Raw genomic sequence first — 21,658 nt, forward strand, 5'->3', positions numbered from 1 at the left:
ATCGCTGGCAAAACAGTACAAGTCTCCCACCACACTGGCCTCCCTGTTTGTGAAGAGGGCACCTGGGGCCCTCTGCACTCTGCTAACAACGCCCTTCAGCCAGTGCTGAGAATGGGCAGTTCTTTGTCATTTAGGGCAAAGTCACCTCCTCAGAGATGCCCCCCTGACGTCCCTGTGCAGTGGGGTTTCCCTCTGCCCTCTATTTGCCGTCGTATTGGTTTATCTACTTCAGATTACTTACTGCCATCGAAACCACTTACTTGTTTGCACTCATTATGTCTCCTCCACTGGACTGTAAGCTCCCTGAGTTCAGAGCCTCATCTGTCTTACCCATGCCGTGTCCTCAGGACCTCGCTCAGTGTCCAGCCCACAGAAGGTTGACCTGGTAGAACTTTGTTGATAAACAGAAGGAAGAAGTCATCCTAAGAGCCTTGACAAAGCATCAAAGACCACAGTGCAGGCCAGAACCGTAAAGCTCCCAAGGAAACCAGCTCGTTGTAGCCCATCAACTTTCAGCCAAGACAGCACATCTGGGGTGGCTGTGAGGAGAGCCGGCAGGATATCATACATCTCCCCCACGGGCCGTGACGGCTCAAAATGCTTAATGAATGATGCGCGGTTAGAACCAGCGGCCTGGCCCATTCACTCTGTTTTGCCGGAGAGGAACAGAAGGGTCTAGCAAAGGAATGTAACTTTAATGGGACATTCAGAGACTCAGACTCAGGTGTCTGACACGGGCAAAGAATTTCTCAAGCCCCCAGTGCTGGCCCTCTAGGAGTCTGAACACCTCAGTCCATAGAAGCTGGAAGCCGGTAGGGAGGGAAGTCTGCTGAAGCCAGCATCCCACACTTGGCACGTGGAGATTCATGAGAAGGGACAGGCGGGTTGGTGCCAGGTCCACATCAAGCAGAAAAGCAGAGTCACTGGGGTTGGGGGAGGGGTATGTGTATGAGAGGGGCACAGGGGTGAAGGTGGACTGAGAGAGGGAAGGTTCCAGAATGGGCAGGCCAGGGAGCACTGCTCTGCTGTCATTCCCTGTTACAAAAGGCAGCTCAGAGGAAAGGAAAAACAACAGTAGGTCTTATTTATTTATTTATTTTTTACAATTACCAAATATAAAACCCCGAGTGTAAATTTTTCTATTTCAGGGTTTCTAAACAACATTTAACTTAGTGAGTGTCTTACATCTAGGGTAAATATTTGCCAGTCACTTCTGGCCCACGTCAGAGTGCTTATCTAAAAAGCTGTTTGGTTCTGCTCCTGATAGGAAAAATCTGCATTCCACCCAGCATACCCACCCGGCATGTGACCCACGAGCACTCTCCTTCCCCCAGTCTCCCAGGTGCACCCAGGACGCCAGCAGCCGCTGGATCTGCGTAAGAGCACTTCCTGGAAGGTCTATCTGTGTGTGCTGCCCTTTCTCTTAATTAAGGCAAGGGCGTGGAGGAACAAGTCCAGGACTGGCCCTACGCTTAGGGTGCTACTGCATCAGCTCCACCAGGCTGCGGCACGTTTGGGGAAATGAAGGAGCTGTGAGGCAGGACCGCAGATGACAGCAGGAGAAGCCTGCGGCTCGCGCACACCACATGGCGTGGCAGCTCGGTTTTAGGGGCCGAACCAGGCATGTCAAGGTGGCAACTACAAATGCACTAAGAGGTCTGCAGAAAGGAGCCACCAACGCTGAGAGAGGTCTAGAAGGATGAGCACAGGGCCCGCCGAGCCCACCCTCGGGGCAGTGCAATGTCTTGAGGCTGATGAGTGAGTTCTTATTTCTTTAGTAAGAACTTCCTTCATTTTTACTTAAACACTATGTCTCATAACTCAGATCCAGTTCTCACAGTGACGCTGTAGATATCATCCGTGCTGGACAAATCAAGAAACGGAGGCTTAAAGCAGTTAAATAACTTGCCAAAGTCATGAACCGATGAAGTCGGGATGCAAACGCAGGGCTGCCTCCAAACACTTCAGCACGACTCCCCCCAGCCTATAAAAACACCTCCCTAAGGTTCTAAACAGGCCTCTTTCTGGTTCCCCAGGCTTAAGAGAGAAGGTGGGTTCAACATGAAGCATGTTTGAGTTACGGCCAGGATAACTCAAAACACTTGGGGGGCACTACCCAGCAGGCAGCTGGGTGGACATAGGCTCAAAGAGGGTTCCTCAAACTTAGAGTCCAGAGACTCCAAGGGAAATACTGGTCAGAGCAAGGGACTCGGCAGGAAACCCAGAGGAGCGGCATCGGCACACAGGTGGAATCAGAGACCCTGTGAGCACCTGTGCGCTAGGCGCAGTCAGTCCAGCCCAGGCAGGTACGGAACAAACTAAACCAGAGTCAAGGGCACGGAAGCGTCTGGGAAAATTTCTGACCAAGTCCAGGGTATTCTTCCTAAGCCTCCCTAAAAGGTGCCATGGTTTCTATTCAAACACAAAACCATGCTTAGACCAGAGGTACCTGAGAGCCCCTCTTGCATTTGGTGGCTTTTGTTCTTGACCTAGCAATCAAAAAGGCTACAAGCAGAAGAGCACGCAAGGGCCTAGGCCTTAGGAGCTGGACAAACCTGGCTTGAACTCGACATCTTCCAAAAACTAGCTGTGTGGCCTTAGGCATGTCACTCAACTTCTCTGAGTTTGGGTTTCCTCTTATATAAGATGTAAATAATGCCCCAATGCCACTCTGGGCCAACACTCAGGATTAAATGAAAGAATCTGTGAAGGCATCTGGTCTCCTACTGCTGGGCAGCCAGCAGGCGTTTCGCAAGTAATGTTTTCCACAATTGCTCTCTGGCAGTCATAGCCAGCTTTGACTCTGACCTCAGAGCTGGGAACTTGAGTTCCTGGGGACCATCACAGCTAAACCTTCAAGCCTGAAGGGGCTCCGCATGGACATCTCAATCCTTGCTGGCAATGCCTACTTTCCTAAGGAGGAATCTTGTCACACGCGAAAAAGGTATTTCAAAAAGCCGGATCTTCGGAAAAGATACACATGACCAACCAGCTAGCATTCAAGAAGCAGTTGCCGGGTTTCCCTGGTGGCGCAGTGATTGAGAGTCCGCCTGCCGATGCAGGGGACGCGGGTTCGTGCCCCAGTCCGGGAAGATCCCACGTGCCGTGGAGCGGCTGGGCCCGTGAGCCATGGCCGCTGAGCCTGCACGTCTGAAGCCTGTGCTCCGCAACGGGAGAGGCCACAACAGTGAGAGGCCCGCGTACCGCAAAAAAAAAAAAAAAAAAAAAGAAGCAGTTGCCACTAAATCCAAAAGGAAGTCATTTCCAGGCAATGCCCTTCTGAAAGAGGATTCTAGAGGGATCTCAAACCCAGACAAAGGGGACTGAGATGAATGGATAGTGCTCAAGAATTCTGACCCTCACCTGACCCCATGCACAATATAGTAGCAGTAAGTTCACTTTCTCTGCCCAGTGACATAGCCCCCAACAGCTGTGGAATGTCAAAAACAAGGCTGCTTGGGTCTAAAGTTACCCCTCCTCCACCATTAGAGGAAAGAAAACACATTTCTGAGTCTCTCCTTCTTTATGTTTTGCTTATGAGGAACAAATGTCGACAAGATATAGGATACACTGCTCCGTTTGCCACCAAAATGCACAGACCATAATTTTATATGAAGCTACACCCACTTAATTGTGATGCATTAAGTATTATGTTCATTGTTTCTGAAAGTGGGCAGAAATGAATAATTTATTTCAGACAAAGGAAACTCTTGAATATGAAATGCCTCATCTTTTAAAATTACAATTTGGAAGACAAGAATGAAAAAATACCCATAGCCAGTGAACCTTATACTGCTAATAGAAAACAATGCTTCAACTGTTTCTACTTTGTTTGCAAACATTACGTTTTTTTAAACATTCTTGAGAATGATCAGGAAAAAGACACACTAGGTTTTCACCATGCTAGCAGCCGCTCAACACAGGGCTAGCATATCTAATGTTAATTTTCTGTGCTGGGTTTCCTGCCAACGAGTGCCTTGGCTCACCTGGAGTCCGCTCCCCAAAGCCCTGCACCCCAGTCTCGGCCACCTCCTTCCAGAGCTTTCTTTTCTTTCCTTTCCTGCATCCTAGTTCCCTTTTTGCTCCTTTTCCCACTCCCTCCTTGGCACTCCCTGTGCTCTGCACCCTCTTTCTGGTTTCACCATCCCCCCAACAACTAGCACAGTGCCAGGCGCAGAGTAGGTTCTCAGAGAATGTGACTACTGTTATTTTTAGAGAAGATAATTGATGTTTTGGACTGAACTGAATTGGTGATCATCATTTCCAGTATGGCTATTGCTGTCTTTTTTTTCTTTCAGAGCAGAAAAAACCTACATCCACTCAATCTAGTATTGCTGTTTCATGCTAATTAATTGGGAGAGGAGGGAGAAGGGAGTTAGGGTGCATATAAAAGGAAGCAACCGGCATTCGCCTACCATTTCCCAAGCACTTTCCAGTGCTCTTGCTAAGTGTTACCACCAATAACCTTATGAATTGGATACTATTATTATCCCCATTTACAGGCAGAGTCTCTATTAACCCAGGGTCCCACAGCTAGTAAGTGCTGGAATGTGGAACTCAAATCTGGGTGTGTTTAACCCCAAAACCCTACTCTTTACCGCTGCTTTTCTGCACTTCATAATTTCCTAGCATCATTGGGCCCTCATCCCCTGCCCCTCTCCAGCCCCACCCCAATCTCTGGAATGAATACAGACAGTCTGCCTGGTGGCTCTTGAGGATAGAGCTGCCAGAGCTCTGGGTGTGTTCTTACAGGAAACCGGCAGTAGCATCACCTCTCCCCTTTCCCACCCCAACAGTATCATTAAAACAATGTCATAAACACACCCTGGGCTCCAAGAAGGACAGAGAGGGTTTGCTTACTTCTTCGGAACTGCTCTGTGAGCTGTGGTAATTACTGGCTGCAGGCCCAAAGGCCCTCCTACCTCATCCTTCTCTCACCCGGCTTGCCCTGGGGTTAGTGGGCATCTCTTTCAATTAAGAAACCTCCCTGCATTTAGAATCTTTGCGTTTTTATTCAGACGGTCTCTTGTGAAATGTTCTGAAGCAAGTCGAGAATGCAGTGCAGAAAACTGCCAAGTGAGGGCTTCCCCGGTGGCGCAGTGGTTGAGAGTCCACCTGCCGATGCAGGGGACGCGGGTTCGTGACCAGGTCCGGGAAGATCCCACGTGCCGCGGAGCGGCTGGGCCCGTGAGCCATGGCCGCTGAGCCTGCGCGTCCGGAGCCTGCGCTCCTCAACGGGAGAGGCCACAACACTGAGAGGCCCGCATACCGCAAAAAAAAAAGAAAAAAGAAAAAAAGAAAACTGCCAAGTGAGACCCAGGACTAGGGAGCCAGAAGAATAAAATAGTACATAGAAAAGAAACAAGCCATACATCGAGTCCTCCCAACAGGCGGACCACAGACAGGTAGGTCAGGGCCATCTCTCCCAGCCAAGAGGACAGCTCTGGCCTGGAGATCCAAACGCCCATGCCTGACCACTGTCCCCAGATCAGAAAGCAGAAGCCCATCCTGATTCCAGGCTAGAGGGCAGCCCTGGGTTTGGGACTGGGGCTTTGCAGAAGGCAGATGGGGAGCCATTCCTCTGGGGGGTCCAAGACTGTCCACATTCCCACTGACCTCCAGGCTGCCTCCTTTCACCAGCTAGGTCACTCAGTGTCTAAGGGGCCCCACTGAACAATTTTCAATGCCACCCTTTCTCCTGTTACAAGCCAAAATGCCTCTGAGCATGAAGACTTTTCATGAGCTGACTCCAGGCCACCCTGCTTCCCGCACTCACTCCTGCGGCACCTCTCTGCTCTGTTGTCACCTGCTCTCCATGTGCCTCAGTCCCTTCCCAGGACCACCCTGTGAGGCCCAGGCGGCCTCACTGACTGCTGCTCCTCTGCCGACCCTGGGCCCCTAAATGGGGAGCTGTGTGCACTGGGTGCCTTGTGCATCTTTTCCCCCCAAGGAGAAGGTGTGGGAGAGAGAAGCCATCAGGAGCTGAGGCAAACAGGTACCTTCTGAGGTGAGGAGTTACTAATCCTAACAGCAGACCTATGTCTCTGTCTAGTCTGGAAGCAGACCCCTGTGTGTGCTTTTATGACACAAAACTATATACAGTTGAACCACATGAAATGTGTGCTATTCTACCACGCTGGCCTACAAAAACGGCAATTTCAAATGATTCGACGTAAAACTCCCAACAATGCTGAGTTTCATTAGCCATCATCCTTCCCTGGTTCTTCTGAGACAAAGGCTAAGCCCCTGAGCGTGGCAAACCTGCCTCTCTGCTCAGCTCTTCTCCCACCACTGCTCATACCGAGGGCCCCTGCCATAGAAAGCAGCTTATTACAGGACCCTGGACACTCAGTGCCTTTGTCCATGCTGTTGCCGCTGCCTAGAATGCCCTCCCCAACCACCCCTCCTTATCAAACTCCTATCTACTCCTCAAAGCCCAGTTCAGAGTCTCCTTCAGCAAGCCCTCTCTGACCCATAACTCCATCTAGTCAGTTATTCCCATCTTAGGGCTACATCTGAGCCTTGTATGGGGTTTTATTCATTCACCTACCACTTTGCAACAAAACTTATTTGTTTTATACCTAAAACAAACAAGAGAATTCTTAAAAGGCAATGGCAGGGTCCTATTTACCTCTGAATCACCTAAGGCCTCTCACTAGGCTCATAGTGAGTTCTCAATAAATACGTGATGAATGAATTTGGCAGAAATGCCATTCCATCACACCAAAATACTGAGAGAGAAGAGATATCACAGAAACTGACCAATTCTTCTCTTCATTATATTATACTTATTTTATATATAATATATATTACATATGTGTATATCATACATATACACACATATATAACTCAGCACAAAGCGTCTAAGACTTCTTCATGCAGTTTGTGCCCTTGACTTTCAGGGATCATCTCTCTGGTTATACGTATGCAAATGGACACTGCAGCATGGGTTCTGGAGCCAGACTTCCTGGGTGAGAATGTGGCTCTACCCATTCTTAGGCGTGTGCCCTCAGGCCAGCTCCTTACTTGGATCTCAGTTTCCTATCTACGAATGGGACTAAGAACACCTTCTACTAAACAAGGTTGACACAAGTTATTGCAGGTAGAACACCTAGTTCATTGCCTCTCACCGCTGTTGTAATGACTATTTTTATTTCTTTTAAGGTCTCGTGGGGAGGGTAACCATTTTCAACTGGGAGAACGTTTAGAGTTCCGGCCTGTTCACTCCTTCTCCCATTCAAATGCCACTTGCCATTCCTAAGCAAACAAGAATACAATGGTTCCATCAAGGACTCTCCAGAATTCTCCAATCTCCTGGTATCTTCTTATAAAGAGTGTATTTGAAACGCATACTAACAGGGATCAATGGAACATTTCATAAACATGGGCTTTCAGAAACCTGCTGGCCTATTCCTACAAAGAATGCAATCAATACCTATTTTCATACATAATTAACTGTACACAAAACAATCATGTACAAAAGGCAACAGAAATAACCGTTGGCACGGTGTTTCTTAGACCATTAGGAGGGACGTAAAGGAAAGTAGTACCAGCGTGACGGAAGACAAATGAATAACATATTAGGTCACCTTAAAGTGGGACTAAACTGCGTATTCCTTTCTTTACAACTGTGTAATGCTATTTATATGACAACATGACAAAAAAAAAAAAATGGCCCTAGGCATTCTGCTCTACTTTAGAAACCTTCCATCTCACACTGAAATGAAAAAAGATACAATCCAGAAATTTCTTCTCTGGTTAATATTTCTGCAGTTCAGCAGGAATGGTTTTAATAGCGTGCATGTTCTGGATTTTGCTTGTCAATTAAGAACCGATCGGAATGCAAGGCTAAATATTAAAATAATAGATACTGGCTTATATTTCAACTTTAAAGGTTTTTTGTCAGATAGTGTTTTAAGGTGGAAGACAGAGGAAGGGAAACTGGGAATTAAGGAGGTAGAGTAGGATCTAGACAGTTCCTCCTTAATAAAGGATCAGGTTGGTACTTAAAATTTCATCACATAACAGTAGAAAGAGCACAGGCTTTGGAGATGCAGAGATAAGATTCTAAACTTAACTCTTCCACTTACTGGTTGTGTGGCACTGAGAAAATTAATCAACCTCTCTGATCTCAGGTTTCCCTCTCAAAAATCAGAGATCATTATACCTACCTTTTAGCATGGTTGGGGACCAAAAGGAAATAATGGCCTTGAACAGGCAGCCCAGCCCGTGCAGGGCACTCAGGGGCTCCCCAGGGAACTCCTCTCCCCACACTTACCTCCTCTTTAAAGAGACTGCAGCAGGTCTGGAGATAACACAGCTCTAGGACTACGGGCAGAGTCCCAGAGGCAACTGTGGTTTGACCAAAAATAGGCCATTTGACCAAATGATTAAAAGTCTGTCATATGCTAATGCTTGGACAGGGCGGACCGAGGGCCAATTTAGTAGGAGTAAATTGCAATTGATTTTCGAAGAAATTGCTTGTTCTCTTGCCTTTCCTCAGCTGTGTCACACTCTCTCACCCGTAGCTGCCTTTGTCACAGCCAGAACCAACTGAAACACGTGTCAAGGAAGATCTTTTTGAGGCAAAATGTTTAATAACACAGACATCCACACTCACACACACTATAAATATACACACACAGGAACAGGCAGATATATACATATATATCTGTGCATGTATATATACATGTTTATATAGATGTTCTAGAGGGCTCAAATTTAGAAACAATTCTGTACCATGACCGTACCCTTCTGTGTGTTTTACAAATCCCTCTGTGGGTAGAGAGCTATCCTGAGTCATTTTTATTTTTACAACAGCCTACTATTTGAAGAAAGATCAGAAAAGAGCATACCCCTAAAATCTCCTCTCCATGCTTTCCCCAGCCCGATCTGTGCAAATCCCTGGCTATGAAAAGAAAATGGTTAAAAGATCAAAGAAGATAAAAAATCATAAGAATAAAGGTTAACAGTGGCTGCTTTCACCCCTAATTTCTGATATGGTGATAGACCCTCTTAGAACATTAATTAGAATGGGAAGAGAGATGAAAGAAATGCCCAGGGGACATAATAAATTAGCCCCTTATGCAAATTACCCATTCGATCTCATCACTGACCCAGCTAGTTGAGTCTCTAAATTACGGGAAGCGGTTAGCTTCTTTAACAAAAAATTCCAGACAAAAGATTAATTTTTTTTTTTAATCTGAAGGCTGAGAGGGTGTAAAGCGACAAATAATTTCTCAGTTTTCCTTGCAGACAATTCTGAAGGGGGCCAAAAGATATGAAAATCAACATTCTGGCCACTGGCTCCTGTTACCAGAGACCTATTAAATAACCCTTGTTCTGAAACAATTCCGAAACAATGGACAGCCACCTGCTTAACTAAAGTCGAAGGCTGTGCTTCTCACCCTAACTGTGTGAACAAAGTCTGGTATCCTAAAAGGGGCCGAGGGGCAGGTGAAGGACAATTTTAAAGGAGGTAGGGCAATGCCAGGAGATGGAGAGTTTCAAACATCCATTTAAAAACAAACACATACCTAATTTTACTTGTCATCACTGTCCTAGACAATTTATGTATTACTGTCCTAGAAATTTATGGAACTCTCAGTTTTCTTATCAGTAAAATAAGGGGATTGGACTAGAATGACCTCCAAAAGTCCTACGGCACCTACAATCCAGGGATTTTATTTACCCCTTTGTTTTCACACAGTACTTCTGATAATTTAATTTGTTTAAATATAATCTCATGACATGCATTTTGTCTTCTGAACTCACTCCTGGCTTCCTTTCCTCTCTCCTACTATCATTTTCCCCTTTTCCTTATTTTCTCCTCTTATTTCTTATTTTATCTTCTTCCATGTATTCAAATGAGATGCTTTAAATACATTCTGGTTCAAAGTAAGGTACATATTGAATAAATCATACTTTATAAATGTTATTAATATGAAAAATATAGATGGCAAGATGATGAGTTTCTCTAGCATGAAGAAAAGGCTAGAAAGAAAAACTGTAAGTCGCAGAATAATACAAGATTCACTATGCAGGCCCTTAGAGAAAGAAGGAAAATGTGTTACAGGTCATCCTCATCCACTGCCCTCATTTTACAAAAGGAGATGTCTCTAAGGAAGGGTAGACACTTGCCCAAGGTCACCAGCTAGTGAGATGTAAAGCTGGAAGCAGAACACAGTCTCCTGACTCCTGGACCAGTGCTCTTTGGACCAAACAATCCCAGTAACTTCTCTAGAGAATTCGCCACTGTATCCCAAAGAACAAAAATGGACATCCTTTGGAAAGAATGAGCATTGACAGCAGAAAAATTAAGAGATGGCAGAAAGAAATACTTCAGAGGACTAAAGAAAAGGAATGAAGACAGACATATTGGCTATAAATAATTTTGCACCTTGTAACAATCTTCAGTTCATGCAATTACCTGTCACTCACTGATGTTTTATCTCCCCTCTTCTGGTAACGGGACCTACAGTAACTCTATGCAAAACATTCCACTGTCTCTAAGTTCACAGCCTGCACTGGAACATTCCGGCCTTTGCCAGAAGTATCTAGACAGTGGAATGACCTGACGCTTTACTCAAGAAACTTCTTGAGGTTGACAGTTAATCTAAATAATAAAATTTGCCTTTAGGAAGTGGCCAGTGACACAAGACGACACAGATTCCTCAGGTCATAAGGCAGGTAATAAGAAAGCGTGTGTAGACTACAACTCCATTTTTGTAAAAAAGGAAAAAAAAAGATAAATGTATACGTATACACACACACACACATATATAGGAAAAAAATCTGAAAAGGCTTGTATCAGATGTTTACAGTGGTTATCTTTGAGAGCAGAGACTATGAGTGGTTTAAATTTGCTTTCCTTTTCTATCTGTTTGTAATTTCTTATTGTTGTACAATAAAAATGGGTCGCTGAGGGGCTGGAGAGCGAGAGGATAAAAGCCAAAAGTAGTGGTGTGTGAAAGTGAAATGTAAGTGTACTTAGCAGAGCCTGTGGAGACGGAAGCCTCTCCCAGCTTTAAGGCATGCCCTTCTCAGGGAGCAGTAATTCTCCCTGCTATGAGGGGCGTTGCAAAGAAGATTTATGGGGAGAGGTTAGAAGAATGGGAATCAGTCAAGCTGAGAAGGGTAGGCTGATCACAAGAATCCTTAAGCACAGGAAGAGCTCCCACCCCGGGTGATAGCCAGCTGCAGCGAACTCACCTCCGACCAAAGAGCTTAAGGAAGGATAGGGCCCCAGAGGAACAGGGGGATTCAGAGCAGGAAAAAGGAAGACCTTCCCCAGGGGATTTAAGACTCAAACTGGGTTATTAAGAGATAGGGCTTCCTCCAGGGCCCTTTATATATTGGATGGATTTCTTATTTCTCGTCCAAGCTAGTTTATGAGCAGCCTTCCTGAAAGCTTGGGGTTGCTATCCTTTTCAAGACATAGGATCCTTGTTCCCTGATCCGGGAATACGGTCTGCGGAAAAAGAGTTCCACTCTTGGAGTCAGGAGTGAGCCAACAGCTAACACGGCCTTGGTACAGCATTAAAAATGACTGAGATTTGGGCTTCCCTGGTGGCGCAGTGGTTGAGAGTCCGCCTGCCGATGCAGGGGACACGGGTTCGTGCCCCGGTCCGGGAAGATCCCACATGCCGCGGAGCGGCTGGGCCCGTGAGCCGTGGCCGCTGAGCCTGCGCGTCCGGAGCCTGTGCTCCGCAATGGGAGAGGCCACAACAGTGAGAGGCCCGCGTACCGCAAAAAAAAAAAAAAAAAAAAACTGAGATTTATTGAGAACCAATTATAGTTCAGGCACTAAGCAAAGCATTTTACATATAGCCTTTTTAATTCCCAAGAACCTGAAGCGAGGCATTATCATCATCCAAGATGATGATATCCAAGAAGTCTGAGGTACAATGAGATCAAATGACCTGCCCAAGACAAAGTAAGCGGCAGAGCTGGGGACGCACCCAGGTGAGTGGAATTCCAGAGCACATGTTCTTTCACCATCGCGTACAAAGATGAAGAGGCGTGAAGCTGCCCAGAGCACTGGTGGGACAGCAGTCGGTCAACCTGGGTTGTTCAGACATGGGGTCGCTGGGGTGAGATAGAAGGTCGATTAATAGAAGAATCTATGAAGGGAGGGAGACTGAAACCAGATCATTCCTGGAAGTCACCAAGGTGTTAAGGTAATATCTGGCAATGGGTGGCCAGGTTGGACTGGGAGAGACTAGACACAAGGGTGGGGCCAGTAAGAAGGCCAATGCGAAGTTCAAGTAAAAGATAAGGTGGGTAGATTAAGGGAATGGAGAGAGAAGAGCAATCCAAAAGACAGCAGGCAATTTCAGCAGGACTTAGCGATGGGTCCAGTGGAAGGAGTGAGGAGGGTAGAGGAGATGCTGGAGATGATTTCAAAGCTTATGAGTTAGGCAGATGATGCCATTACATAAGACAGGAGACTCAGGAAGAGAAGGATGTAAGGAGAAAAGGGGAGGGATGATGAGATCCTTTTTGGATGTGCTGACTTGGAAGTAACTGAGATACATCCAGATGGAATCATCCAGGATTCAGCTGGAAATGCTGGTTTAGAGCTCAGGAGAGGATGGCGTAGGAGGGGAGGCTCTGAGTCATCGTCGTACATGGTAGCTGAGGTCCCAGAGATGGATGAGGTTTGTCCAGAGAGTATGCAGAAGAGAAAGAGGCCGACACTGATCTCCCCAAAGGCAGTGCCAAGTAAAGGTTCTGGAGGTGACCCTCAAGCAGTGTGGCCCTGGCCAAATTGCTTCCCCTCTTTGAACTTCAGTTCTGTGAAAGCAGAGGATTAGACGATCTCTACGTCCTGATATTCAACCACTCATGGTTAATGAGACACCTGCTCAGAACCAGGAAAGATGCTCGGTGCTGAGCGAACACCCGCCATTACAAGCAAATCCCCGACTTTCCAGTGGGAAAGACAGACACATAAATAAGTCCTCTCGATAGTCTGTGATTAACAGCTATCATAAAGGCAAGAGTGAATTGCAGCATGAGAGAGTCCTGAGTGGAAGTGCCTGTCTGGGGGAATTCCAGCATGGCCCTCAGAGATGAAACCTGATCTTGGTCTTGAAGAACTAATAGAAACCTCCCAAACAAAGGCAAAGCCAAGTGTCAAGGCATGGGAAAGTGAACGCACATGAAATATCTGGGAATGGATTGCTCAGTGAGCTTGACCGGAGAGGTGATGTGGCTTAGAGAGGAAGGGCAGGGCCAAGCTAGCCTACAAAGGAATTTACCATAGGCCAGGATAGATAAAAAAGAACTTACAGGAGTTCTCAAATATAGTGACAACATGATTAGAGAGCTGAGTGGAAAGGAGAGGGCCACCATATACCCCTAGCAGCTGGTATTTACCAGCCCTTCTCTCTTATCATGATTTGACAAGACAGCAGATGATCTTATAAGGCTCTCCTTCAACATACAAACATTTTAAGAAAGTTTTTGTTTAACAGTTACACATATATGATGGTACATGAGAACAGAAATGCTAAACATGGCTCATTATTGATAGCATCATTCAAAAAGGGGACAGACTCAAAAGAGAGTTTAGGGGCATCTGATTCCGGGCAAAGCCATTTCCAATTACTTGGGGACCGATCTCAAGATCCTAAGGCTTCCTGGGAAGGTCTAAGCCACTCCTGGGACTTGGCAGGGAAATGGTGGCAAAGCCAGAGACCTAGAACTTTGTTGTTCACTAAATCAGATTTAGATGTTCAAATCCCAGCATCAGGACCAATAAAGATGTTAAAAAAAAAAATCCCAGCATCACTCTTTCCCCATGATCTCTCCACTTGACTCTTGTTTACAATACCATCAACTTTGATTACATTTGAGGAAGGTCTGGCATTTCTTGATTCTTCTCTACAAAATCTAACCTCCCAATCAATACTTTTAAACATTGGAGCCCTTTTTTTAATCTCTCGCTGCCACAGAGGGCCTTACATCCTCCCTCTGATCCTCCATCTTCAGGCTTTTCTCTGCACCCATCGCACTTTCCAAATTTCTCCTTCTTTGCTCTCGCCCTCCAGAGAGTCCAAAAACATTGCAGACAGGCTCATCTTCCTTTCAAATCACTATTTCTTGCTGCTTCTTGAACGTTTGTGAAGAAGAAAAGGTGAGGCAGAATGGAGGTTAAAGAGCAGAGTTGTGGCTGAGAGACACAGATGTGTGATCTGTGATAGGTCCATCCTCTGAGCCTCTGAGCACCCACAGAGCTCTGCCCTCTTGGCTCCCAAGACACTTTCCTTGTTCTCTCCTCTCCTCCAACGTCCTCGTGCACTGGCTCACTTTTTCCGTTGTGTCCTCTAGCCCACTGCCTGGTGAGGCCCCTAAAAACCGCACCAGCATCCGCGCACAGAAAAGGCACTTCCTAGAGCCCTTCAAAGCGCCGTAGAGGCCAACGCTTCTGCCCGCTATTGCGTTTCCAGGAGAATAATCCCTCCAACCTCCCACTGCAATTCTCACCAGACGAGGCTGCTTTATTTCCCTTCTGTAGCTCAGGCCTCAGATGACAGTTTTTAGATTCTACCTTATTCTTGTTCCCTTCCTTGTTCCTGCCATGGATAATACCTCCATATGGCCTTTTAACTGGTGATCAAGTAAACAATGGCAAAGGTGGCTGTGGGTTTGAAGAGTCCAAAAAAATGGAAACTCAAGAACGTCAAACATGTCTTGTTCGGTGAGAGGATTCAGCTCACACTTAGTATATGTGGATAAACATCCTCTTCCCCTTGGGCAGAGAAATCCAAATATGGAAACTCAGATTACTACCCTATCTGTAAAAGGCAAAGGCCCTGCTGTCCTGGTTACCTCAGAGACTCTCAAGACAGAGAGATTCTCATCAACCGCCACACTCATCACCCTGAACCTCTGTCCCTCTCCGTCCTACAAATGCCAAACGGGATAATATGCATTACTCAGTGACTTAAAACCTCTCAAGGCTCCATTTGGCTTTCCTATACCCACTTAAGGAACACAGTCACTGTCAGAGGTCAAAGCTCATTACAGCTGGAACCTAAATCCAACGCCCTTGAGATACGAAATGTAGCTCTAGACAAGACCTTCCTGGCTCTGAGTAATTCATTATGGCTTCTGAGACCTCGGCAGGCTGGGTCTCACAAACCGAGGATCATATTTGCTATGAAAAGACACCGGTTTGAGAGAGGGATCCAAACAAATGAATGAGGGGGACTTGGTCCGTGCGGAAGAATTTCTGACACTCGTCAAAGAAATCCAGACAAGTCAGTGGTATCGGAGAATGACCAAGTCACTTTCAGTGGAGAATGAATGCAAGGATTGAAAAGAGCAAATGTAGGAGCACAGATGAGGGATTCTGAAGGTGTCCTCAATCTTCCCTCAGAATCATGGGCTGTTAGGACTGGAGATTTTTACTCCAATGACCTCATTATACCAAGAAAAGAGAGACCCAGAGAGGGGGAAATGAGTCTATTGCAGCCCTATAGCTCATAACAGTTTTGAAATTAAAACCCAAATGAACCTTCCTCCTTACCTACTTCCTCACTCCCACTGTCCCTGGGGAGGTTCGTATCCTTCCAGGCATCAGTACAAAGACTGAGGAGTAATGCTTCCGTGGAGCAGGCAGCCAGCAAGAGGCACTGCCCCTCACGGTGCCAGGAAAGCCAGGTTGGTTTCTGGCACCCCATCCTAGTTCCTACTGACCTGCTCCCATGAGAGCTCAGAGGGTCATACACTCTTGTCTGTGCATCCCCGCTTCACTGCCTTCAGCCACTGTCCTGGCTGGGCCAAAGGGACAGACAGCATTAATAGGAATTTGCAGTGGAAGTTATCAGCATTATTCAGGATAATATATGAACACCCCTGATACTAAACTTGCCCCCTTATATTTTATCTTGAAACAGACCACACACACACACACACACACACACACACACACACACTCTTCCTCTGAACCAAAAGCATAATACAGAGGAGTGCTTCTCAAGCTTCATGTGCATACAAAGCACCCAGCCCAGGGATCTTCTTAAAATGCGAATTCTCATTCAGTAGCTCTGGGATGGAACCTGAGATTCCACACTTCTAACAAACTCCCAGGTGATGTCCGAGCTGCTGGTCTGAGAACCACATTCTGAGTAGCAAGGGGCAGATGTTACAAAGTCTTGCAAACAAATATAGGTTTAAATTCTCGTTCCACCAATTAGGAGCTCTGTGATCTTGGGCTGGTTTCCTAAGTTCACCCTGCCTCAATCATCTCATCTCTAAAATGGAAATAACAATATCTAAGATGCACTTGATGATGACTACATAAGTTAATGATGAAGAGATCTTAAACAGTACCTGGAACATAATAAGAGCTTAATAAATGTCCATTGCTGCCTGCCTCTAAGATTCACGAGGGCAGATATGACATCTGTCTGGCTCATTGCCAAAATCCCAAAGGCGAGAATGTATATAGAATGGATGTCTGTGAATGAATGAATGTGTGTATAATACACCCACACATAATTTCAGTATTTACATACTTCCTTGGTTCTATGTCTTTCTGCAGGAAAACATAAAACATTTAGAACACCAGAACACTCTCACCAGTACCAAACCACCATATCTCATAGAAACAAATTCAACGTGAACCGCCATGGTTAACCAAGAAACATACAATTTGTGATAGCTATATATACTTGAGAAAAAGTCTTAACTGTAAACAAAAAAAGTCAACATCAGTCTGGAATCTCTATGTCATTAAGGGAAATCACTGCCTTACTCATTATTTATGGGGTTGTCTGAATGCAGATGTTATGAAAAACTTAATTCGAAAACTAAGGTCACTTCCAAACCACATGTAGATTTGCAAAGAGAGACAAAACAGACTATGGGAATTGAGACCACTTTTGAAAGGTCAGTAATACATTCTCCTGTATATGTACACACTTGCTCAGGAAAAATTAGAAACAAAACAAAAAACTGCTAACAAATGGTTGAGCTTAATCTTTTAAATCAAAGGCAGACAAGTGAGTCCAACCAAAATTCTTCAACAATCTAAGATTATCTTCAGGCGTCTCGTAAAGTAAAGTGGCATCATTTAAACACGTCCCATTTCCAGGGAGGCACTGTGTACAGTATGCAGCAAGAAGGGAATACGATTGCCACCTACAGACAGAAGTGGCACTCCCTTTGCAAGAGTTGGCCAATCATATTTTAACGTGGAAAAAAAAAATTCAACAAAGTCACCTCCTTCCAACCTCTCTCAAACCACCACACAACATTACTTCATTTAGAATTACTTTCAAGTCATACAATCATCTCTAGGCATTCTGCCTCTTCATTATCATCATCCTATTTCTAATTTCCCAGAAACACTGTGCCATTCAACTATCTACTTATACACTACTTGAGAGCCAAAGAGAATGTAAGCCAATAGATTTCAAGCAGGCGAAGGCATCAGAGTGGAAGTATAAATCTGCTTACCTGGTATGAATGGGACTACCCGGAATATATCAGACAATCTGCTGTTAACTGGTTCATACGGGGAATCTTCAAGCAGATCATTTCCTAAAAACAACAGAAAGATTGGGCTCAGATCTGGAAAACAGACATATTTCAGTCAGTTTTCGTTACTGAATCTGAATTCTAATTATGTTATGATTGTGTAACAAAAAGATGCTGAAACTTTCAAAGATTTCAAATGCATCTATTTGGCTCTGGTTATTTCTCTTCATTCCCTCTGCCTCTGTTGTCCTGGCTCTCCCCATAGTGCCATGAAAACATTGGAGAGCAACCCAGCCTGATCTTGCCAGAAAACTCTCCCACTCTTTGCAAAGGAATGAAATCAGAGAGGAAGGAACCAGTGACGTCACAAGCCCAGCTTGCCTCCAGGAGCCAATAGAAGAACAAAGCTGGCCCTTTTTCTTACTCCCAAAAAATGCCATGCAGTCAGAAAGCAGGTACCCTGGCTATTAAACACTAAGTCTCTGAAACAGGTTTTCATTAGTAGGTTCTGGAGGAAGTGGCAGCTGAGAGGTCAAATCTGTATATTACAAATTTTGAGCCTCAGACTCAGTGGAGAATGAATGCACTGAATGTTTGAGTTAGATTTACAAACGTGACCCACCTCTGGCACCAAGGACCAAAAAACTACCCCTGTAATGGATGGCTATGACAAGTAGACCTTGCCCTCTCTGAGCCACTTCTGCACTAACCAAGGCTGAACTACACCAGCTGGTTTAAGACTCAGCTAATCTAAGATGACAAAATTTTTTTTCCCACATCTGCCTTTGATTAGGTTTGAGGGGGGTAAAGATAGAATAGATTCCACTGGACCTTTCATTCTCAATTCTTTATCTTATGTCAGTATAGATAGAAAGATAGAAGAGAGGGGGGACATCCAGGCAAGATGCAGGGCAAGCCTTTGGATTATCCTGGGAAGCCAGGCCTTTAACGGATTCCTACTCCGATGTTCCGACCAAGTTTCAAAGAGGTCAGCGGGGTCCCTGGGATGTCTCTTCACCCCCTCACGGGTTTTCCAACAACCAGACCGGCAGCAAAGACCAGCTGCCCACGTCCCTGGGGGCCAATGAAAGGTCCTCATTCTGCAGCTGGGGAGAAGTGAGTGGAGGATGAGGTCAGCCGGACCCCGGGCCTAGGGACCCGCCTGCCTTCAGGGGCTGGGGGAGGGGGAAAAGAAGACGGTCGCGTACCCTGCAGGCTCTGGTACATGCTCCAGTAGATGCGCAGACAGTTCTTCTCCTTCTTCATACCCCGCTTGCAGCGGCAGTTATAAAGCGACTTCTGTTTGAGGGCCTCCATGGCGCTGCGGCACTCGTCCTTGGCCTCCAGGCCCGATGTCAAGCTGAAGTTGGTCTCCTTGCCCGCCACGCACTGCCTGAGCGTGCGGTACTTGGTGCTGCAGCTCTGCTCTTTCAAGCACTGATCGCTGGCTTTCACGCAGTCCAGGCGGTCCCCGCCGCTGACCTCGGCCGACAGGAGCACGTCTTGTGGGGGGGAGGGGAGGGAGCGTGAGTGCGGCTGGGCTGGGGCGCGGTGCGCCAGCCGTGGGGGAGGACGCGCGCAGGAGCAGCCTTCTGCGGCTCCCGGCTCCCGGAGCGCGTCCGCCCCCCTACGCCTGGGGGGTCCATCTTCCCGCCCGGGCACCTCCTGCCGCTAGTCTCCCCCTACCCAACCCCCGAGGCGCCCCGAGGCTTTGCGGGCTTTTTGCGGTTTGCCCGCGAGCCAACGCTGCCCACCGCGCGTGCAGGCCCTGCCGCCCCGGGACCGACCAGCCTCAGCGGCTGCTCGGCCTCCAGGGCTGCCCTCCCGCAGTTCCCGGCTCCAGCCACTCTCTCGGCCCGGCCCGACTGAAGCCCGGGGGCTTTCGGCAGGGGAGAACGGCGGCGGGCTGGGCGTTGCACGCGGAGAGGGTGAGCCCTGATACCCGGCCCGCCCGGCGGGGAGCACCGAGATGCTATTCCGGGAAAAGTTTTCCCTTCCAAGTTTGCTCTCCTGGCCCGGTGCTCGCCCACACCCCACCTGCCCCCCCGCGCCTCCGCAAGCTCCCCGGGACTTGCAAGGGGCGTCGGGCTTGGGGCTGGAGGGCTCGGACGCTTTAATTTCCCGCCAGGCTAGGTCATTAAAAACGTAGGAAACAAAAACCAAGGAAGAAAAGCTGCGGGCAAGTGCCGCGCCGCCCCTGCCCCACCCCCCAGCCCGGGGTGCTGAGGATTCAGGATCCCCTTCCCCAAAACGAAACTTCGCGGTCCCACACCCACCGCGCCCGCAAAAAAAAAAAATTTTTTTTTGGGGGGGAGGGAGTACTGGGGGGCTGCCTCTAGTACTCCCCAAGAAGACTCAGCGGATAAGAAAGCTAGCGGCGGCCTCGACTTACCCAGAAGCGGCAGTACGAAGTACAGGGTCGCCAAGAACATGGTGCCGGCGCGCAGCTGGTCCCCGCCCCCCCGAAAATCCAGAGCTGCCGCTGGGTCTCGCCGAGGGAGCTCAGCACGCAGCGATTCCCGGACGGCCGCGCTGCTCTGGCCGCCCAAAGTTCAGCTCCATCCAATGCGAGAGGAAACTCCCCGGTCCGTCCGCCGCTACCGCCGCCGGCGACTCAGCTCCGAGCGGGCTGCTGGCTAGAGGGCGGGAGGCGGTTCCGCTTTTAGAGGTTCAGGTCCGACCCAACCTGGAAAGGAGAGCGCGCTTTGAAACGAGAGCGGAGAGCGCTGGAGCCTCCCCCGCCCCTCTGCCCTCCCCTGCTCCCGCCTAGGGGGACATTTTAGCGCCCGGGTGAGGGCCCACCCCCTGCCCGGGTCGGGGCGCGGGGAGGGGGTGCCGGGGGTGCATGTGCGTGTATTCCGGGGAGCCGCCTGCACGGGCAGGGTGGAGGCTGGAGAGGTCGGAGGCGGGCTCCCGAAGTCCAAGGGGGTGTCTATTGGGTCCAACCCAAGGGGCTGAACGCAAGCAAATAAATAAATAACGTTACTTTCCGAGCGGGGCGAGCGGAGCCGGCCGCTGCCTGGAGTCTAAGCACTCGGCGGCGGCAGCTCTTTCTCGCGGAAAAAGCCCCTTCTCCCGGGAAAACCCCTTCTCCCGGGAAGTTCGCCACCCCCCTCGTCGCACCAGCTAGCTCGCTCAGCCAGCCCTCCCCACCCAAACCACCAATCGCTGCCCCCCATCGCTGTATCCCCTCCTCCCCGGGCTCGCCTCCGTTCCGAGGCAGCCTGGAGAGGGGGAACCTACGTCCCGGTTGGAGCCGAAACCCGGCTCCTGCGCCCCTATCCGCCGCTCGGTCCTCTGCTTGCTCCTTGGCGTCCGCGCCGCGCATACACACTAGCCCAGAGCCCTGGCGTCCGGCACATCAACGCTGCCACCCAGGCCGAACGCACGGGCCCGCAACCCCGGAGCGCCAGGGCAGGTGCAGCCCCGCGCCGCGCACGCCCCTGGGCCCCAAAGTTGAGGGGCGCCTACAAGGGGGGTAGAAGGGAGTGGGGGAGTGGCGGCGGGTTCCCAAGCCGACAGAATGAGAAAACTCTCTCCAAATGCCACCAACCTGGGCTCAATCGACCGTTTCCAGCTGCGGCGAGAAGCCAGTTTATTTATTTATTTATTTATTTGGGTGGGAGGTGTTGTCGCCCTCTCCTTCCCTTTCCAGGCTCACGTCTCTGCGCTACGAAGAAAGATGCAGTAATCTCCGAGAGCTCAGAAGATCGATTTGGGCCAGGATGATTTCCCAGCAGAGCCCCGGCTCGGATGCCCTTTAGGGATGTTAGTGTTTATTGGGAGATGCGCGGCGGGCAGCGGGTTCCGAGGCCAGAGTTCTTTGCCAGAAGCCCCTCCGCCTGCCCCTGCCACCCCGCAGCACACCGCCAGCCCCCTCTGATACTCGCCGGCAGGGACGCCGCAGATACACACACTAGCGGGCGGTGGGACCCGGGGCCAGATCCCGCCAGCGCGCACAGGACACACAGCGCTCTGCAGCCGGCCGCTAGCGCCGCTTAGTCTCTCTGTCTCTCTCTCTCTGTGTCTGTCTCTCTCACACACACGAGGGCACAATGCACAAGGGCTCTTTCTTTCTCCGTCCTAGCGCAATCAAACCAGACCCTTCTTCCGAACATAAAGTTTTTCCCCACGTCACTCGCGGCTGTGACTCCAAGACTTGGCGTGT

At 48.4% G+C, this 21,658-nt stretch overlaps 1 protein-coding gene across 1 annotated transcript in view; it reads right to left on the bottom strand.

The window, feature by feature from the left end:
* GFRA1 (GDNF family receptor alpha 1) overlaps nt 1-20,538 on the bottom strand; it is a 196,555-nt gene extending 176,017 nt beyond the window's left edge. Inside the window, exons 1-4 of the mRNA XM_060125607.1 lie at nt 20,477-20,538; nt 19,883-20,176; nt 18,699-18,992; nt 17,470-17,553 (exon numbers count right to left, since the gene is read on the bottom strand). Of these exons, the coding sequence (XP_059981590.1) occupies nt 17,470-17,553; nt 18,699-18,992; nt 19,883-19,922 (418 nt within the window). The 5' untranslated portion in view covers nt 19,923-20,176; nt 20,477-20,538. The remainder of the gene's footprint in view (nt 1-17,469; nt 17,554-18,698; nt 18,993-19,882; nt 20,177-20,476) is intronic.
* Nucleotides 20,539-21,658: the final 1,120 nt, after the last annotated feature.

Source organism: Lagenorhynchus albirostris, chromosome 16 (genome assembly GCF_949774975.1).
Source record: "Lagenorhynchus albirostris chromosome 16, mLagAlb1.1, whole genome shotgun sequence".
Lineage (NCBI taxonomy): Eukaryota > Metazoa > Chordata > Mammalia > Artiodactyla > Delphinidae > Lagenorhynchus > Lagenorhynchus albirostris.